The sequence below is a fragment of the Mauremys reevesii genome, linkage group 17 (genome assembly GCF_016161935.1).
Source record: "Mauremys reevesii isolate NIE-2019 linkage group 17, ASM1616193v1, whole genome shotgun sequence".
NCBI lineage: Eukaryota > Metazoa > Chordata > Testudines > Geoemydidae > Mauremys > Mauremys reevesii.
In genome coordinates, this window is record NC_052639.1 from 3,661,610 (window position 1) to 3,683,195 (window position 21,586).

The 21,586-nt window shown below is 50.4% G+C and overlaps 1 protein-coding gene across 1 annotated transcript in view; it reads right to left on the reverse strand.

Annotated features, from left to right (window-relative positions):
- Positions 1–710: 710 nt before the first annotated feature.
- The window catches only part of C1QL1 (complement C1q like 1), a 64,795-nt gene continuing 43,919 nt past the window's right edge, over positions 711–21,586 (reverse strand). Inside the window, exon 2 of the mRNA XM_039504275.1 lies at positions 711–1,192. Coding sequence (XP_039360209.1) covers positions 1,013–1,192 — 180 coding nt within the window. The 3' untranslated portion in view covers positions 711–1,012. The remainder of the gene's footprint in view (positions 1,193–21,586) is intronic.

The window sequence follows — 21,586 nt, forward strand, 5'->3', positions numbered from 1 at the left end:
GGGGGCCATGGAGCCATCAGGGGGTGAGACAGGGCTCACAGGGGCTGTTGGGGGATGAGATGGGGCTCACGGTGGCTCGCAGGGGTGAGACAGGGCTCACGGGGGCCACGGGGCTCTCAGGGGTGGGATCGGGCTCACGGGGGCCAAGGGGGTGTCGGGGGGTGAGACGGGGCTCTCAGGGGTGGGATCGGGCTCACGGGGCCAAGGGGCTGTCGGGGTGAGGACGGGGCTCACGGGGCCATCAGGGTTGAGACGGGGCTCACGGGGGTTCACGTGGCAGTCTAGGGGGGACATGGGACTCATGGGGCCGTTGGGGGTGAGACGGGGCTCACGGGGGCCGCGGGGTTGTTCGGGGGGAGATGGGGCTCACGGGGGCCACGGGGCTCTCAGGGGTGGGATGGGGCTCATGGGGCTCATGGGGGCCACATAGCTGTTGGGGGGGTGAGACGGAGCTCACGGGGCTGTCAGGGAGTGAGATGGGGCTCACAGGGGCCGCGGGGCTCACAGGGGTGGGATGGGGCTCACGGGGGCCACGGGGCTGTTGGAGGGTAAGACGGGCTCACAGGGGCCGCAGGGCCATCAGGGTTGAGACGGGGCTCCCGAGGGTTCACGTGGCAGTCTAGGGGGGACACGGGGCTCACGGGGGCCGTGGGGCTGTCGGGGGATGAGACGAGGCTCACAGGGGCCGCAGAGGCGTTGTGGGGGAGACGGGGCTCACGGGGGTCCGCAGGGCTGTTGGGGGGGGGGAGAGATGGGGCTCACAGGGGCCCCAGGGCCATCAGGGTTGAGACGGGGCTCAAGGGGCTGTCGGGGGGGAGACGGGGCTCACGGGGGCCGCGTAGTTGTTGGGGGAGGAAAGCAGGGAAGCGAAAGGGGCAGATGTCAGAGTCTCACTGTCGGCAGCCGGGTGCCCTCCCCAGCGCTCCGGGTGGCAGGGAGGCCATGGCCAGGGGATGGGCCCCGCCCCGGGGAACCTTCCCAGTCTGCTTGGCGAGGGTGAGCGGGCGGCAGCTCAGTCCGAGTAGATGATGAAGCCCGAGAACGTGCTGTATTTGTTGTTGTTGCCCCCGTGCGCCTTGCCGCCATCCAGTTTGATGAAGACCTCGTCGCCGGCATCCAGGTGCAGGATGACGCTGTTGCTGGCGTAGTCGTAGTTCTGGTCAGCATCCTGCGCGATGGCGCTGGCCCGCACCTGGGGGAGGAGCGAGAGTGCGGTCATCCCTCGCCCCACGGCCAGTCCCCGTCCCGGGGGGGGAGGCAGCTGTGTCGTACCAATCACCAGGGCTGTTCGGGGCCCAGACCCCAGGCCTTGCTGCCTCCCTTCCCACGAGCCAGCACAGCGTCCCCCAGCCCTGCCCTCTCACATTCCCCCTGCAAGGCTGCGGCAGGGGCCACATCACAGGGACGCTAACGGGAGCTGGAGACATGCGGCCGGAGCCGGGCTCAGGAAGGAATGGAGCCGGAGAACTGGCGACCAGCGGAACCGCTTCCTGGGGGTCGGGGCGGATTCTCCATTGCTGACAATGTTAAACTCAAGCCTGGATGTTTTTCTAAGAGATCTGCTCCAGGGGTTGCTTTGGGGCGGCTCTACAGCCTGGGTCCTACAGGTCAGCCCGGCTGATCTGGCCTTGGAATCTATGACACTGGCAAGGGGAGGGAAAGAAAGAAAGAAAGAAAGAAAGAAAGAAAGAAAAAGCAGCCGCTGGAGCAGAGTGAGCAAAGGCGACGAGAGGAAAGGCAGGACGGAGAAGGGGAAGAGGTGAAGAAGAAAGGAAAAGAGGCCTTAGAAGAGCAGGGGAAGGAGCCGTGATGGGCAAGGTGAGGCAGCAGGGGAAGGGGCAGGTTGTAATTTGGGAGGGAGGAGAAGAGAACGGTGCTGAGGGAGGCGCGGCGAAGGCAGACGTTTCTGGAGGTGCCATGGCTCTGAGTGCAGCGTGACTGGCGCAGACGGGAGCAGTATCATGAGGTCTGTGCTGAGAGTGCAGAGACCCCCCTGGCACCCGACAGAGCCTGTTCTGAGTCCATGGAGCAGAGCTGCCAGCACAGGCGGGGTACAAGGGCGTCACCTCCCCTGCCAAGAGCCCAGCTTCCCAAGGGGGAGGGAGGTTAAGGGGAATCTTTCTATCTGATGGTTTTCTATGGCTGCCCATCACCGTAGTATCTAGGCACCTTGCCCATAAAATCAATAGCATAGCAAAGCCCCGAGTGGCATCTCGGGCAGCCCCTCTCTGTGGTAAGCTCTGCTTGTGGGAGGGGCTGGGGGCTCGTGGCTTGGATGTGATTAATTTCCCTTTTCACTTGTTGATTGTGTTTGTTTCGAGGGGGGCGGTGGGGTGTTCTGGGGCGTCGATGCCGCGAGTGTCAGTCAGGCGGCGGGAAGGCTTTCGGCGAGACAGGCCCAGCCGGACAGCTCACAGCTCGGCCGCTCGGGTGATTGTTCCAGGAACTCCTAGGGGACTCAGCCCAGAGCAGGGCCCAGCCCATAGACTTGCCTAGAGCCAGTCCCGGATCCACCCAGCCTGCAGGCTAACACCGGCTCGCCAGGCCCAGGATGGACCATCAGCCCCCTGTGATGGATGGAGACTGAGCCACATTTTCATGTTGGCTACCAACTGTTTTGAAAGTCTGGCCCCTCAGGAGCTGCCCAAGCTCCCAGGGCGAGTCTGTAGCAGAGCAGAAAACTTCTGAGTCCCAATCTGGGGCACAACCATTTTGGTCTCAGAGAAGCTCCATGTAGAAATAACATTTATTCCCAGACTAAGTCCAGCAGGAAGGCTGGGAATGTATCCCTGTAATACGAGGTTAATACCATGGGAGAAGCACAGGCAGCAACCTTGGCTCATTGATAAATAAAAACCTTTGTGCCACAGCTTGGCCCGAATAGCCTCAGGCTCTAGTTCTCATAGCTCCATACAGCTTAATACTTTTTTGGGGGGAGGGGACGCCATTTCTAGGAGTGGACCAAAATAAAACTGAGGATAATTTTCAGGAATTAAAAAACCCAGCAGCACTGGAGACCAGCAGGGGCCCGACTAACATGGCTGCCTGAAGTCTGAGCTCTGAGGGGATAGAAAAGTAATCTGCCTCCAGCGACCCCATGGGTGGCAGGTGAACCCCCCTTTGGGGATGTTAGCCCAATGGCCTTGCCCTTTCTGCCTAAGGCCCTGCCTCCCGTATGCTGGAGCCCCAAGGCTCCCTCCCATGACCAGAGGTGCCTGGAGACCCTCCCTTCAGGGCCAGAGGAGCTCCAGCCTGCCCACTCCAGCCATGCTGGCTGGCCCTCCCAAGTGCCAGCCTAGCCCCTGGGCCACCCTGGGCCACTGGCCTGACACACACACCCCGCCCCAGGCCGGCCTGGCCGAGTGCCACCCCGTGCCGCCAGCAGGCCCAAACTCCAGGCTGCAGGCTGGAGCTGAGCACCCTCCACCAGCTTAAGGGTAGACAGCGAAGGAGGGCAGGGCCTCAGGACAGAGATTGGACGGGGCCATGGCCTGGGTCAGGGGAGCCTTAGCCTGGCCAGGCCTTTGATACCCACCGTCCATGATTGACCCCCCTGAAACCTAGTAAGTGCCCCAAAAACCTGAGCACAGAATTGCAGTCTCCAAAAAATTGGAAAATTGAAAACGATCTTTCACTCAAACGAGTGTTTCCAGCTTGCAGCGAGGAGATGGAAGAGACCAAGTGAACATATGGCAAGCAAATCAGGCAGAAATGCCAGGGCTGCAGAAAACCGAATGGCTACCAAAGGCTAGCAGCAACAGTAGAGAGTGATGTTGGAGTTTATGGTCATGAGAGAGGATCTGACAACCACGCTTTGAGCAGTAACGAAGGAAGTTACGGACTTGGAAGAACGTGTCGCTGAGCCTGTAGAGACTGGCCTAAGAGAAGCAAGTGAGAGGGAGACAGAGCTGCAGAGCCACATGGCACTCATGGACCAGAGAGAGAGGGGTGCAGCTTCAACTGGCTGATCTAGAAAACAGAGTGAGAAGAAACAGATACTTTGAAGTATCAGAGGGGTAGCCGTGTTAGTCTGGTTCTGTAGAAGCAGCAAAGAATCCTGTGGCACCTTATAGACTAACAGACGTTGTGCAGCATGAGCTTTCGTGGGTGAATACCCACTTCTTCGGATGCAAGTAGTGGAAATTTCCAGGGGCAGGTTTATATATGCAAGCAACTGGAAATTTCCACTACTTGCATCCGAAGAAGTGGGTATTCACCCACGAAAGCTCATGCTGCAAAACGTCTGTTAGTCTATAAGGTGCCACAGGATTCTTTGCTGCAGACACTTTGAAGTAATTTGAAGAAATGTCTGTATACTAATGCGAGAAGTATGGGGAATAAGCAGGAAGAACTTGAAATGCTAGTAAATAAACTCAACAATGACGTAGTTGGCATCACAGAGACTTGGTGGGATAATACGCATGACTGGAATATTGGTATACAAGGGTACAGCTTGCTCAGGAAGGACAGGCAGGGAACAACAGGAGGATGTGTTGCCTTATGTATTAAAAATATAAACACTTGGACTGAGATTGAGATGGGAATAGGAGACAGACTTGTTAAAAGTCTCTGGGTAAGGATAAAAGGCGTAAAAAACAAGGGTGATGTCATGGAAAGGGTCTAGAACAGACCACCTGACCAGGAAGAAGAGGTGGAGGAAGCTTTTTTTAAAAAACTAACAAAATCATCACAAGCACAGGACTTGGTGGTGATGGGGGACTTCAACTCCCCAGACATCTGTTGGGAAAATAACACAGCAGGGCACAGATTATCCAACAACTTCTTGGAATGTATTGGGGACAATTTTTTATTTCAGAAGGTGGAGAAAGCTACGAGGGGAGAGGCTGCTCTAGATTTGATTTTGACAAATAGGGAGGAACTGGTTGAGAATTTGAAAGAGGAAGGCAGCTTGGGTGAAAGTGATCACACAATGCTAGAGTTCATGATTCTAAGGAATTGTAGGAGGAAAAACAGCACAATAAAGATAATGGATTTCAAGGCGGCAGACGTTAGCAAACTCAGGGAGTTGGTAGGTAAGATCCCATGGGAAGCAAGTCTAAGGAGAAAAACAGTTCAAGAGAGTTGGCAGTTTTTCAGAGACATTACTAAGGGCACAAGAGGAAACTATCCCACTGCGTAGGAAAGACAGGAAGTCTGGCAAGAGACCACCCATCTTAACCAGGTGATCTTCAATGATCTGAAAATCAAAAAAGAATCCTACAAAAAGTGGAAACTAGGTCAAATTACAAAGGATGAATATAAACAAATAACACAAGTATGAAGGGACAAAATTAGAAAGGCCAAGGCACAAAAAACAAGATTAAACTGGCTAGGGACATAAAGGGCAACAAGAAAACCTCCTACAAATACATTAGAAGTCAGAGGAAGACCAAGGACACCATGTTATTCAAAGCTGGGGGGCGAGGGGAACAATACAGAAAATGTGGAAATGGCAGAAGTACTAAATGCCTTTTTTTGTTTCAGTTTTCACCAAAAAGGCTAGAAGCGATTGGACGTCTAACATAGTGAATGCAAGTGAAAAGGAGGTAGGATCAGAGGCTAAAATAGGGAAAGAACAAGTTAAAAATTACTTAGATAAGTTAAATGTCTTCAAGTCACCAGGGCCTGATGAAATACATTCTAGACGAATACTCAAGGAGCTGACTGAGGAGATATCTGAGCCATTAGTGTTTATTTTTGAAAAGTCCTGGAAGACGGGCGAGAATCCAGAAGACTGGAAAATGGCAAATATCGTGCCAATCTCTAAAAAGAGAAATAAGGACAACCCAGGGAATTACAGACCAGTCAGCTCTGCTTGTGTACCCGGAAAGATAATGGAGCAAATAATAAAGCAATCAATTTGCAAACACCTAGAAGATAATAAGGTGATAAATAAGAGTCAGCATGGATTTGTCCAGAACAAATTGTGTCAAACCAACCTAATATCTTTCTTTGACAAGGTAACAAACCTCGTGGATAGGGGGGAAGCAGCAGACATGGTATATCTTGACTTTAACACTTTTGATACTGTTTCACTTGATCTTCTCATAAACAAACTAAGGGAAAAAACCTGAGATGGAGCTACTTACTATAAGGTGGGTGCATGACTGGTTGGAAAACTGTACCCAGAGAGTAGTTATCAGTGGTTCACAGTTAAGCTGGAAGGATATATTGAGTGGGGTCCTGCAGGGATCAGTTCTGAGTTCAGTTCTGTTTAATATCTTCAGCAATGACTTAGATAATGGCATAGAGAGCACATGTATGAAGTTTGCTGACAATACCAAGCTGGGAGGGGTTGCAAGTGCTTTGGACAACAGGATTAAAATTTAAAATGAGCTGGACAAATTGAAGAAATGATCTGAAGTAAACAGGATGAAATTCAATAAGGACAAATGCAAAGTACTCCACGGAGGAAGAAACAACCAGCTGCACACATACAAAATGGGAAATGACTGCCTAGGAAGGAGCACTGGGGAAAGGGATCTGGGGGTCATAGTGGATCACAAGCTAAATGAGTCAACCGTGTAACGCTGTCCCAAAAAAAGCAGACATCATTCTGGGATGTTGTGTCGAAGTGGGAATGTTCTGGCTGTGTTATGTGAATGCTGCGTGGGGAGTATTGACCGGGGAAGGTTGCAGGGGAGTTGGGCTGGGACTGCCTTGGGAAAGGGAGGATACCTGAGCATGTAACCTCAGAACACAGGAGGGGGGTTGGAGGCCAGGTGACACCTCTCCTCGGAAACTGGACAAAGGCTGGGGGAGGAGCCAGGGGGAGGCTGAGTGAGAGGCTGGAGGCAGTTTCAGGTTGGGAACTGGCTGGGAAATGGAGAGGGGCCCCGACAGGGCTTGGGCTTCCCAACGGGGCTGTGGCCTCCCTGGGGGCCCCAGATGGACCTAACTAAAAGGGGTCCTGTTGTCTGTACCGGCAAGACCTGTTTTAGACTGTGCTCCTGTCATCTAAATAAACCTCTGTGTTACTGGCTGGCTGAGAGTCACGTCTGACTGCGAAGTGGGGGTGCAGGACCCTGTGGCTTCCCCAGGAACCCGCCTGGGCAGACTCGCTGTGGGAAGCGCACGGAGGGGCAGAGGATGCTGAATGCTCCAAGGAGAGACCCAGGAGGTGAAGCCGTGTGAGCTTCTTGCCCTGGAGACAGTCTGCTCCGAGGGAGAGAAGCAGGGCCGGTGCAACCATTTAGGTGACCTAGGCGGTCGCCTAGGGCACTAGGATTTGTGGGGGGCGGCATTTTCTTCGGCAGCGATCGCAGTGGCCAGATCTTCGGCTGCCCTGGTCGCCGCCAGCATTTAGGAGGAGGGAGCTGGGGTAGGGGAGCGCGGGGAGGGCCGCCTGCAGCAATTAAGGGCGGGGGGGGGGGCCGCACACAGGGGAACTCCCCGCCCCAGCTCACCCCTGCCCCACCTCCTCCCCGAGCATGCTGTGGCTGCTTCATTTCTCCCGCCTCCCAGGCTTGCGGCGCCTAAGCTGATTGGCACTGCAAGCCTGGGAGGCGGGGGAAGTGAAGCAGCCATGGCGTGCTTGGGGAGGAGGCGGAGCAGGGGTGAGCTGGGGTGGGGGGTGCCTCAGGGCAGAGGGTGGGGAGCTGCCGCAGGGGGGGCACCTCAGGGCAGGGGCTCGGGACGGGGGAGGGCGCAAGGTGGAAGTTTCGCCTAGGGTGCGAAACATCCTTGCACCGGCCCTGGAGAGAAGGCTCCCCAAAGTCCTGACTGGCTTTGTGGGGAGCAGTTCCAGAGCATCGCCGGAGACTCCATGACAGATGTATTAGCAGGAGTGTTGTAAGCAAGACACGAGCAGTAATTCTTTTGCTGTACTCCGTGCTGATTAGCCCTCAACTGTAGTATTGTGCCACATTTCAGGAAAGATGTGGACAAATTGGAGAAAGTCCAGAGAAGAGCAACAAAAATGATTAAAGGTCTAGAAAACATGAGCTATGAGGGAAGATTGAAAAAATTGGGTTTGTTTAGTCTGGAGAAGAGAAGACTGAGAGGGGACATGAGAACAGTTTTCAACTACATAAAAGGTCCTATGATCTAAATGTCAAACTACTGCATCAGCAAATGAAAAGAGCTTGGGAGTGCTGGGGCAGCATGCAGTTTCTTGGTTAGGATGCATCGCCATGATCAAAATGAACATTTTGTTCCATCTTTCTTGATTTAAAATCTTTTGTAGCCATCCCAGATCCAATCCTAGCAGGAATACAGAGAATGTTGTTAGAATTTATGTGGAATAAGAAAAGACCAAGAGTGACTGTATATACTTTGTACCGACCTATCGAGTAGGGTGGACTAGTAGTTCCAAATATTTTGTGGTACTATCAAGCCATCCAGCTCAAAGCGGTAGTGGATTGGGGGTGCTCTAGCCCAATCAAACACTTGGTCTTTATTGAACAAGGGGATTGTGGCAGTGTAAACATTGCTAGGCTACCATGGATTAATTAAAAATCATGCCCTCCAGAAATGTCTACATCTCCTTTAGCAAAGGCTACTCTATGGGCTTAGGATAGACTTAGAGACAAAATACGTTCTTTTCCTTTGCCGATAACAACCACTGCAAACAAGCCAGATCTTAACCCAAATCACAAACCAGAGAGCTTTAAAGTCTAGGAAAGCTATGGAATACAAATGGGTGGCCAGCTATTCAGTAAAGAAACTCTTCTAACTTATTTAGAGATCAACACTACCTTTAATTGGTTCACTCTCCCATGACACCAGTACTTTAAAGTTTCTCAACTTTCTCAACTTTCTAGAAAAGCTGTTTTATACAGAAAGCTAACTTTACCCGAAGCAATCGCAACCGGTCAGTTGGAAAACAAATCAAACGATAACGAATTTATATCAATCCTTGCAGACAATTTTCCTAACAAAAAATGTCCAAATACGACACATGGGGAAAAGGAACTGGACAGACAAATTATCCCAAAAGAATGGGGCTTGATTTGGAAAAGAGGATCAGCAACCTCAGTCTGTAGCACAAAAAAAGAAAATTTCTTTAAGATAATGATTCAGTGGCACTTCACTCCTGGCAGGTGATTAGATAGGTAGATAGATAGATGAGATTTTATGCATTTATTGTGGCCAGTCATTAAAGAGCACCGGGATGCAATCTGTAATTGTTGGATATTGATTACCAAATGACCCTTTGGTGATGCTTCTGGGGCTTCCCAGTGGAAATGATCACACAAGAGGAAATGAAGAATTAATCTCTCATCTGCTAGTAGCTGCTCAGCTACTGAGAGCCTCCCTTGGAAAAAGAAAAATAGCTCAACCACAATGATTCAAATAATATGGGAGGTGGGTGTTATATGGAAAAATTAATGCACCAATTATGTTCCCAGCAAAACAGACAGATACTTAGATAGAGATTTGATTGCATTCACACTTGCAAAGAACCCCGCCCACCTGTCCACATTTTTTAAATATTAACATTTGATAGTGTGACAAAGTTCCTCCTCTACCTTGGTGGGTCCTGCGCTTATTGGTGGATTTTGCTAGCCTCAGAGATCTTCCTGTGTTGGATCAGGAGTTGGGAGGTTTGCGGGGAACCCGGGCCCACCCTCTACCCCGGGTTCCAGCCCAGGGCCCTGTGGATTGCAGCTGTCTATAGTACCTCCTGGAACAGCTGACAGCTACAATTCCCTGGGCTACTTTCCCATGGCCTCCTCCCAACACCTCCTGTATCCTCACCACAGGACCTTCCTCCTGGTGTCTGATAACACTTGTACTCCTCAGTCCTCCAGCAGCACAGCCTCTCCCTCTCAGCTTCTTGCGCCTCTTGCTCACAGCTTCTCACGTGTGCACCACAAACTGAAGTGACCTCCCTTTTAAACCCAGGTGCCCTGATCAGCCTGCCTTCATTGATTCTAGCAGCTTCTTGATTGGCTGCAAGTGTTCTAATCAGCCTGTCTGCCTTAATTGTTTCCAGAAAGTTCCTGATTGTTCTGGAACCTTCCCTGTTACCTTACCCAGGGAAAGGGGACCTGCTTAACCTGGGGCTAATATACCTGCCTTCGATCACTCTCCTGTAGCCACCCTGCACAATAGACATGCCTGGTTTGCTAAAAGATGTGTAATCAGGGATATCAATCGATCGAATAAACCTACCAGGAACTACCTGTAATGGGGAACATAGAGATGCTCACTCTCTAACCCTGTTAACCAGAGAGCTCCTGTGAGAATATTGCTGTGCATTGCTCCGCTGAACAGAAGCTCACTGTTGTAATCACTATGTTTTGTCTCTGATATTTCATGGCTGGATTTTAAACCTGTTTAAACTTCCTATAGAAAGACATCGTTTAAAAAAACAACCCAGCACTGTTCCCATAGTCTAGCGCCTCAAGGAGAGCTCGTCCAATTACCCTCGGAACGATTCTCTGTTGGGCGTGAGAGATTGTTTGCAGACAGGAGACTGTATTTATGTATGTATGTATGTATGTATGTATGTATGTATGCAGGAACTTGGCAGAAGCTGGACAGATGGTTTTGTGCTTCAGGCCGTCCGGGGGGACTCTGCCACATATTCCCCCAATGACCTTGGCCAAGACACTTAGGGCCAGATTTTTAAGGGTCTTCAGGCACCTACATGCAGACAGGCATCTAGTGGGGTTTACAAAAGCACGTAAGCAGGTTAGGCACCTAACTCCCATAGACGTCAATGGGACACAGGCGCCTAACCAGCTTAGGTACTTTGATCAGTCTCAGTAGGTGCTGGCGTCACTTTTAGTTGCTGAAAAATCTTTGTGAACCTGGTCCTGAGGCCTGGATCCAATGCTCTTAAGCACGTGCTTAAAGAGTCCCACTGAATTCATGTGATTTGCTAGATCATTTCTCTGTGCCTGGGGTCACCATCTGGAAAATGGGGATAATGAGTCTTCCTTTCGTCCACCCTTTGTCTGTCCCATTTAGATTCGAAACTGTTTGGAGCAGGGACCAGTGCAGCCTTCAGCCTGAGGCTGGGCCTAGGCACTACTGTAATATAAATAATCGAGGGTGTGTGTGTGTGAGAAACTGTCTCAGAAACCAGGGCCAGAGTTTCTGAGGAAACCTGTCCCTTAGCTCTTTTGAAGATGTGGCCCCAGATGCCTGACTCCGCTCTCATTTCATGGGTGTGAATGGGGAGTAACCTGCTGATAATAATTGGAGACACACCAATCTCCTAGAACAGACCCCAAAGGGGTCATCGAGTCCAGCCCCTGCCTTCACTAGCAGGACCAAGTACTGATTTTTGCCCCAGATCCCTAAGTGGCCCCTTCAAGAACTGAATTCATAACCCTGGGTTTAGCAGGTCAATGCTCAAACCACTGAGCTATCTACTGAGATCAGTGGGGCTATAGCAGTGTAGAATCAATATAAATGGAGACACTTAATATTGCCCCGTATTCTCTCTGAATCCACTGAGGGGAGGATTTATCATGCATATTTGTCAAGACAAGGGCACAAACCAAACATCATTTTCAAAATATGGCACGGAGGGGGGGGGGGCAAATTCTTCTGCCCTTTTGTGCATCTCCCTGGGCGTGGGCGGAGGACGCGGGCTGGTGGGGTTTGTTAGAAGGTGCTCGTCCATTTCACTAGCCGGATCTTCGGTGCTAGGGTGGGGCTGGGGTCCTCAGTGCTGCAGGGGGCTGCATGTGTTGCAGACATGGCTGCGAAGGTAGAAGCCAGCCAGCACCAGACCTAGATGCTGCAAATCGCACTCGGCTCCTGGCGCCCCGGCAGCAGTGCCAGGGGAGGGGAAGGAGGTCGAGGGGCTTTCTGCCACCTTTGTGCCCCCGCGATTCTGAGCTGCTCCAGGAGCTTTAACTCACAGCAACCCGTTCTGCCTGCCTATGGGCTGTGGCACAGCCCAGAATCCCTGCACCAGCGTGTGCTGCAGGCCCACCCCCTCGCCAGGCCCAGCCCCAGGGCTTGCAAAGGGGCAGCCTAGAGTGACCCACATGGATCTGACACTGGCTCCAGGCCAGGGGAACTCCCCATCGGCCAGCCCCCAGGTGGCACATCACTAGCCCTGTGCCACAGCAGAACCGCCTAGCCAGAGCTGTGACATTGCCCAGCCACTCCACTCCTCAGCAGCGCGTGCAGAGACGCTGCTAATGGACATGGCCCCGGTTGTTTTCTTTGCTCTTTTATTTTCAGTCACTTAGCAAACGCTGCTGTCACCTTGCCCCGGGATTCACATGATTTTATGAAGCAGGCGAGACAAGTGCAGAACTTGGCAGCGTGAGAGCAACTGATCTCATGGGAGGGGGAGAGCACACAGCTCCCCAGTTCGCCAGGGACTCCAGCCCCCCGGACACAGAGCAACCACCAGTAAACAGGCGCCTGCTCATCCAAACAGCACCCACAGCTGTGGATTAACAACCAGTGTCCCAGCTGGGCTGGGCACTTGCCCTGCACCCAGCAATCCAAGGCGGGCAGAGCGGGGAGAGGGGACAGTGCTCACCAGAGGGGACACAGCAGGGCCGACTTCCACAAAACATCCCCAGTGGAAGCCCACTCTCGCCTTCTCTTATTAGTTAGGCAGGGAAAACAGGCCAGCTCCCACCCCGGGGTGACCCCATTGGCTGTCATGGATCCCGCCCTGGGGTAACCTCCCTTGGCCTCGAGAGACCTGCGGTCAGTTTGGTCCCCTACTAATAATCTCCCTGTTCCATGGAGCCAGGAACCAAGGGGCCGGGGAGCCAGAGCCGGCACCCAACTTGCAGGCGGAGCCGCAGGGGCAGCCTGGTGAGCAGAGCAGCAGGCCAGGATTGGGGAGCTGGGAGATGAACCACTGAAGTCGGCAAGAGGCTCCCCCTTTCTCTGGCACACGTGGAGGGATGGAGGTTGTGACCTGGCTCACCGGGACAGTCCCAAGGGAGCCTGGGCCTGGGGAGTGGGGCTGGGCCATTGGAGAGCACCACCCAAATCCTCTCCCCGGAAAGTCATTGTCCAGAATCGGCCGTGAATTTTTACGCCGATGAGCACTGAAGCTGTGTGCCCCTGTGGAGTGTGTGCCCCGCGTGTGGAGTGTGTGTGCCCCTGTGGAGTGTGTGCGCGCCCCCCGTGTGGTGTGTGCGTGCTCCTGTGGAGTGTGTGTGCCCCGGTGGAGAGTGTGAGTGCCCTGTGTGGTGTGTGTGCACCCCGTGTGGTGTGTGTGTGCACCACATGTGTTGTATGTGTGCCCCTGTGGCATGTGTGTGTGTGCCCCTGTGGCGTGTGTGTGTGTCATGTGTGTGTGTGCCACATGTGGAGTGTGTGCACCACGTGTGCGCCCGTTTGGAGTGTGCGTGCGAGGAGAGGGGAATCACAGAGCCGGAGGTTTTGGGCCAGAAGGGATGGTAACGGTCCCCATGGCTGATCTCCTCAAGAGCACAGGGCAGAACGCCAGGGTTCCTGCAGCCAGCCCAGAGTGTCTGGTTCCAGGGACAGAATCCCCCATGCCCCTGGTAGGTTGTTCCAAGGCCTGCTCACCTCCCTGTTAGCAATGTGCACCTCCTGCAGGAATCAAGGGTCTGCCCTGGCCACGAATGCACCGATGGCGCAGTGGCCGGAGTGGCTGTCACAGAATTTGCTGCCTGTGTGCTGAGCACAGAGGGCCCAGGTGGAGGTCACGGGCCTGCACTAGCTGCGGGAGGGGAATGCTTTAGATCACCCACTCGATTCTTCCCACTCCAGCTGTCCAGGGATTGCTGGATCTAACCCATTGTTAGTCCTTCTGTCTCAAACGATGGCAGGACCCATTGGCCCTGCCTGCTGCAAAGTGCTATGCAGGATTCTGCCTTGGGATAAGGCTGGGGGGGGGTTGATCCCCTCCGGCAGTGACTGTTTACATTCAAGAGGACGTGGAGGACAAATATTTACTAATGGGCTTTTCAATCTAGCCCAGAAAGGGGTAACACCAGCCAAAGGCTGGAAGTTGAAGCTAGACAAATTCTGACTGGAAATAAGATGTAAATTCTTACCACACCGGTTAATTAACCATTGGAACCCAATTTACCCAGGCTGGGGGTGGAGTCTCCATCACTTGCAATTTTTAAATCCAGACTGGCTGTTTTTCTAACCGCTCGGCACTGGGAATTATTTGGGGCAGGTCTCTGGCCTGTGCTGTGCAGGAGGTCAGAACAGATGGTCTAATGGTCCCTTCTGGCCTTGGGATCTATGAAGCTATGCCAGGGTGGGAGCCAGCAGTGACGTGTTTGTACTAGGGCTGTCAAGCGATTCAAAAAATGAATTGTGATTAATCGCACTGTTAAACAATCATAGAATACCATTTATTTAAATATTTGTGGATGGTTTCTGCATTTTCAAATATATTGATTTCATAGAATGATAGAATCATAGACTTTAAGGTCAGAAGGGACCATTATAATCATCTAGTCTGACCCCCTGCACAACGCAGGCCACAGAATCTCACCCACCCACTCCTGTATCAAACCTGTGCCTGAGCCACTGAAGTCCTCAAATCATGGTTTAAAGACTTCAAGGTGCAGAGAATCCTCCAGCAAGTGACCCGTGCCCCACGCTGCAGAGGAAGGTGAAAAACCCCCAGAGCCTCTGCCAATCTACCCTGGAGGAAAATTCCTTCCTGACCCCAAATATGGCGATCAGTTAAACCCTGAGCATGTGGGCAAGATTCACCAGCCAGCACCAAGGAAAGAATTCTCTGTAGTAACTCAGATCCCAACCCATCTAACATCCCATCACAGACCACTGGGCATACTTACCGCTAGTAGTCAAAGATGAATTAATTGCCAAAATTAGGCTATCCCATCATACCACCCCTCCATAAACTTGTCAAGCTTAGTCTTGAAGCCAGATATGTCTTTTGCCCCCACTTCTCCCCTTGGAAGGCTGTTCCAGAACTTCACTCCTCTGATGGTTAGAAACCTTTGTCTAATTTCAAGTCTAAACTTTCTGATGGCCAGTTTATATCCATTTGTTCTTTGTCCACATTGGTACTGAGCTTAAATAATTCCTCTGCCTCCCTGGTATTTACTCCTCTGATATATTTATAAAGAGCGATCAGCTCTCCCCTAAGCGTTCTTTTGGTTAGGCTAAACAAGCCAAGCTCTTTGAGTCTCTTTTCATAAGACAGGTTTTCCATTCCTCGGATCATCCTAGTAGCCCTTCTCTGTACCCGTTCCAGTCTGAATTCATCCTTCTTAAAACACGGGAGGCCAGAACTGCACACAATATTCCAGATGAGGTCTCACCAGTGCCTTGTATAACGGTACTAACACCTCCTTATCTCTACTGGAAATACCTCGCCTAATGCATCCCAAGACCTCATTAGCTTTTTTAACGGCCATATCACATTGGCGGCTCATAGTCATCCTGTGATCAACCAATACTCCGAGGTCCTTCTCCTCCTCTGTTACTTCCAACTGATGCCTCCCCAGCTTATAACAATAGTTCTTGTTCTTCATCCCTAAATGCAGAAACACAAACCAACCCAAAACACCACCACCCACAGCAAAACAACCCCCCAACAAGCACCAAGACACTGCTAGAACACTGCACACTCCCTTCGGAGCCTGTGTGTTCCTCTGTCTGCCTCTCTTAGTCTTCCCTCAAACTCCCGCTGTAAACTCCCACTCAAACTCCCCTGTTTACAGCTCTGTTTGCTGGCTCCTGTGCCGCTGCAGCTGTCTATTTTAATTACAACACAGAATAGAAAGTGTACAGTGCTCACTTTATATTTATTTTTTATTACAAGTATTTGCACTGTTAAAAAACAAAATAAATCATATTTTCAATTCACCTAATACCAGTACTGTAGTGCAATCTCTTTATCATGAAAGCTGAATGTACAAATGTAGAATTGTGTATAAAAAAAACTGCATTAAAAATAAAACAATGTAAAATTTTAGAGCCTGCAAGTCCACTCAGTCCTCCTTCTTGTTCAGCCAATCACTCAGACAAACAAGTTTGTTTACATTTGCAGGAGATAATGCTGCCTGCTTCTTCCTTACAATGTCACCTGACAGTGAGAACAGGTGTTCGCATGGCACTGTTGTAGCCAGCGTCGCAAGATATTTACGTGCCAGATGCACTAAAGATTCATATGCCCCTTCATGCTTCAACCACCATTCCAGAGGACGAGCATCCATGCTGATGACTGGTTCTGCTCGATAATGATCCAAAACAGTGCAGACCAACCAGGGCCGGCCTTACATAGGGGCGAACTGGCTGAAAGCCCAGGGCACCCTTATAGACGGGGCACCTCCGGAGCAGGGGTGCCCCTCCCCCTGCTGCTCTGCTGGCATCTGCAGCCCCGCGGCTCTGCCCCCTGCCTTGGAGCCGCCCCTGGCCAAGTGCTCCTGGGAGCTTCCCAATAGCTGTAAGGGGGTGTGGCGATGATATCAGGGTGTTCCCTGCCCCCCCCCCCCGCTGCCCATGTACCCTATCTCTGCAGAGGGGGGTGAGGACACGGCTCACCAAGAGAGGGACCAAGCTGCTGGCAGCTGCTGCTGTGTCTGAAGGAGCTTTCCTTCAGGCTGGTGAGTGCCACTCTCTTAAAGGGGCAGCGCGCGGTCTCTCACACTCACACACGCTGACTCTTTCACACTCACCCCCCAGCACATACTTATCTTGTTGTTGTTACTTGTTGGTACTTCCTGCAATGCGTATATGTGCTCTGTCATTTTATTCTTTCACAATGCTGTTATGTTAGTGTTTTGACCGGTCTGTGCATTTCATTATTTTATTTCTCTCTCATGCTTACGTTGAATTCTTTGAGTAGTGAGAGCTAAAATGCCTAACCTGTCCTGGCTGGAGCAATGATCATTATTACTGTTATTACCATATTGTGCTTTGGCATTCATTATTTAAAGTGATACAATCAAATACTAGTATTCTTCTAGAATGTATCTTTAGCTTGTACTAACCTTAGCAGTGCCAGTTTAAAAAATATTAGTGAAACCCATAACTATAGACACTGGGCACATGAAGGTCACTTATTTTCAAATTGTATTTTTAGTTATATCTGTAAAATAACTTAAAATTTGCATGAAAATAACTGCAGTTCCAACTCTGATACCAATAGCAATGATGGAGTCAATCGTTAGTGAGTCACATACATGATTGTGATCGGTAAACATAAATGCCAAAATAATTAGAAAAATCAATTACCTTTCTTAATAAAAGAGAAAAAACCTTAATCACATATAGTAAAATTGTTTTTAGTGAAAAACAATTGACTTAAATAGAGCAGATCAATAGAGTGGATAATGGCAGTGACACAGATTTTAAGCGGATTTTATTTATTGTTATGTATCTCTAATAAAAATAGTGTACGAAGTATCAAATCCGTGTTTCTCAGATCTGTCGTAAAGCTCCAGAACTGATACCTCAAGGTTCGGGATTGGGAATATTTTGCTGTGTTATCTCCTGATTGTTCTAAATTTACATATAAACTATAAACGTGGCTTTAATTGGCATTTGTATATATTTTTCTTTCTTTATATAACAATTAGATACAGTGCTGCTGTCAGCTAATCCCTAAGTTATTATCTGCAAAAACCTTAGAGTTTTCAGGTGCCTAAGTAGTCCCTGGAATCATGGTTAAAGTTTCCTTCCCTCCCACCTTCAATCTGAAATGGTCCCTGGGTGAGCCAGGAGGCCGTGGGCTCTGGCAAGATGCAGCCCACGTGTGACAGCACAAAGCCTTGAGCCACATGTGGAGCATCAGGCACCAGAAGCCACAGCAGCGGCGCAGGAGGGTGGCAACACACCATGTGCCAGGCCACCCTGACTTCTGTGCTGCTGTTGGTGGCGGCGTGGCCTTCAGAGCTGGGTGCCTGGCCAGCACCCGCCAGTATCAGGCTGCCCTGCCAGGGCTTAATTTGTGCCAGGGCTGAGCTCTAGCCTCTGGCATCTCTTGCAATACAAATTAAACACTGGGGGAGGCAGCAGGGCCTAGAGGTAATTGTGGGGGGGGGAAGCCCAGGGAGCCCGAAGGGGCCAGAAGTGAGGGGGGAGGGGGGAGGCACCACAATACAAATTCGCCCAGGGTGCCATTTTCCCTAAGGCCGGCCCTGAGCCCAACACATGTTCATTTTCATTATCTGAGTCAGGTGCCACCAGCAGAAGGTCGGTCCGGGTTCTGTAGTTTCCGCACTGGAGTGCTGCTCTTTTAAGACTTCAGAAAGCATGCTCCACGCCTCATCCCTCTCAGATTTTGGAAGGCACTTGAGATGCTTAAACCTTGGGTCGAGTGCCGTAGCTATCTTTAGAAATCTCACATTGGTACCTTCGTTGCGTTTTGTGAAATCTGCAGTGAAAGTGTTCTTAAAATGAAAACATGTGCTGGGTCATCATCCGAGACTGCTCTAACCTGAAATATATGGCAGAATGTGGGTAAAAAAGAGCTGGAGACATACAATTCCCCCCCAAAGAGTTCAGTCACTAATTTAATTAACACATTATTTTTTTTAACGAGCATCATCAGCATGGAAACGTGTCCTCTGGAATAGTGGCTGAAGCATGATGGGGCATACGAATGTTTAGCATATCTGGCACATAAATACCATGCAATGCCGGCTACAAAAGTGCCATTGAAATGCTTGTTCTCACTTTCTGGTGACATTGTAAGTAAGAAGCGGGCACCATTATCTCCTGTAAATGTAAACAGGCTTGTTTGTCTGAGCATCTGGCTGAACAAGAAGTAGGACTGAGTGGACTTGTAGGCGCTGAAGTTTTACATTGCTTTGTTTTTGAGTGCAGTTATGTAACCAAAAAACAATCTACATTTGTAAGTTGCACTTTCACGACACTGAGATTGCACTCCAGTACTTGTATGAGGTGAATTGAAAAATACTATTTTTGTTTATCTTTTACAGTGCAAATATTTATAAAGAAAAATAATATACACTTTGATTTCAGTTACAACACAGAATACAATATATATGAAAATGTAGAAAAACATCCAAAATAGATGATACATTTCAATGGCTATTCTATTGTTTAACAGTGCGATTAAACCTGCTATTAATTTTTTTTAGTTAATCACGTGAATTAACTGCGATTAATCAATAGCCGTAGTTTGCACCCCTACGAGGGCCCTTTCCACCTTCATGCGTAGCCCTGCCTGGGGTGACATTGGGGGGCAAGAAAGAGGGGCAGGGAACCTCTTCTTGCCACCCCTGGGAGGCACAGACCTCAGTGGGGAAGGATTCCAGCCCAGCGCTGCTGCCTTGAGGGCAGGTCTGGATTAGCACAGGGGCTTTAGGGGCTGCAGACTATATTTTGAGGCCCCTGCAAACTATATTTCATTTCCTGCATTGTTCTTCAGTTGGCGGCTGTGGGCCAGGTCTGGTTGCAAGGGCCTCCCATTTGGCCCCCGCTGCTGGGTGTCAGCCGTCCCCTCCTGCCCCCTCCCGTCAGGAGCCTCGCCTATTCTCACTGGGTGCTCCACTCCCTCCTTCCCCCACCTCCTGCGAGCAAGGCTGGCTACATACCCCACCCTCCCTGTAACACCCAGCTGGGGGGGATGACCCCACAGCAGCTCCGCCCCCCACCGCCTGGGAGACAGGGGTGAAGACCCCCGGTAGGAGCAGATGTGAGGCTGCGTGGGCTACAGATGTTGGGGGCTGGGCAGATGGGGCTAGAAGCAGAACTGGTGGTCTGGGAGGGCTGAATTGATGTGGGGTAGGCAGACACACTTCACTTTATTTTCCCTAATTACCATCATGCCATGTATTTAATTTAGAAACTTTTCATCTACATTTAAACAGATCGGAGCTAGACTGTGTCACTACATGCCAATTTACAGTGGTGCACTTCTAATCAGGCACTTAATCAGATGGTTTGTGACATAAACCGATCTGTAATTGACACGCTTTCATCAGTTAACTCAGTGGAGTCCTGCCTGGTACCTTTCTGGGGAAAAAAGACGGTTGGTGCAAGTGTCAAAATCCCAGGCCACAAGGAAGGGAAATTTCTTGTGAGTTTAACTTCTCATTTGAATCTCACTGTTTTAAGAGAGTTAATATCAACAGCACACTGTTCTAACAGCATTACAGTGAGTTTGTATAATGATTTCATTGGAATATTGTCTCCACACACTTAACCTTTTATTCTGAGATTACTGGACACAATCCAGCACATCACTCTGGCCGGGGGCAGGCTCACTAGAGAACAAACACCCAAAGAGCCCTTTGGCCCTAGAGAGCATCCGTTAGCCCCTCGAGATTTGACACTGCCTTACCCGGGCTACTAGAAAACGTAACCGAATAGTGACAGCGACTTCCCAAGCAAATCCAGGAAACAAAACAACATCCTCAGAGGTGTCACCATCTATAACCCTCTGCTCACACCTACATCTCCAATTATGCTGAACAGCTCTGCAGACGGACTTCAGAAAAACAGGAGTCACTTACTACACCTCGCATCCTCCAGAAGGGACCCCCTCAAACAGGAAAGCATCACATGCTCTCACACACTGCAAGAAAGAAATCAGGAAAGTCACCTGGAAATCATGCAAGAAATGCAAGAACAACTATCAGAAAAACCTGATGACAGCCACCCGACACAAAAACAAAAAGTGGAACCAACTACAACTATTCCACAACCCCCAGAACACCATCTCCTAGAGAAACCATGGCACCAATACCCCCCTCATGGACACTACATGACACACGGACATCATCAATTTATCCAGACTACTCCCAAGTGGAGCTGAATTATATGTACTCGAAGGGACTGAACTTCTGCGCCATCACAGAACCTGATGCCTGACAAACAGGTGGAGGACAAGAAGAATTCTTCTGCCAAAGAATTCTTTCACAACGGTGACATCACTCACAGTTACCACATCCCCACTGACCATCATAAGAAAAAAGAATCATCTGACTGGACATAACCACACTGTTGATCATTACATTGATTGCTTCAGGAAAACAATTGACTGTGGAATCCTTAACAAACATCACATCCACCACAATCTCTCCACCACTAAGAGGACAGCTATCCTGTCCCTGAAATCTAACTACCAGATAGTGATCAAACCAGCAGGCAAAGGGGGCGCCATCGTAGGCCTCAACTGTGATGACTACGTTAACGAGGCCAATCGACAACTCTCTGACACCAGCAGCAACAAGGAACTCAAAGAAGACCTCACACCACAGTTTACCCAGGAATTTAAGGGTGTCATCAAATCCTTCACCAAACAACCCCTGGAGAAACTCTACAAACTCATCCCCCATGAACCCACCCCGCAGACCTTCTACATGCTCCCTAAGATACACAAACAAGGGTGTCCTGGCAGACCCATCTTATCTGGACATGGCTCTCTGACTGGAGGAATATCAGGACTCATAGAAACCATCCTCAAACCACTCACCAAGCAAAAGCCCAGCTTCCTCCAGGACACAACTGACTTCCTCCACAAACTCTGCAACATTAACAACCTCCCTCAGAAAAACCTCCTCACTACCTTGTGTCACAGAGTCCGCGGGCGATGCTCTGGCAAAGCCAGTCAGGACTTTGGGGAGCCTCCTCTCCCTTGGAGCAGACTGTCTGCAGGGCAAGAAGCTCACACGGCTTCACCTCCTGGGTCTGACCTTGGAGCATTCAGCATATGCCCCTCCGTGCG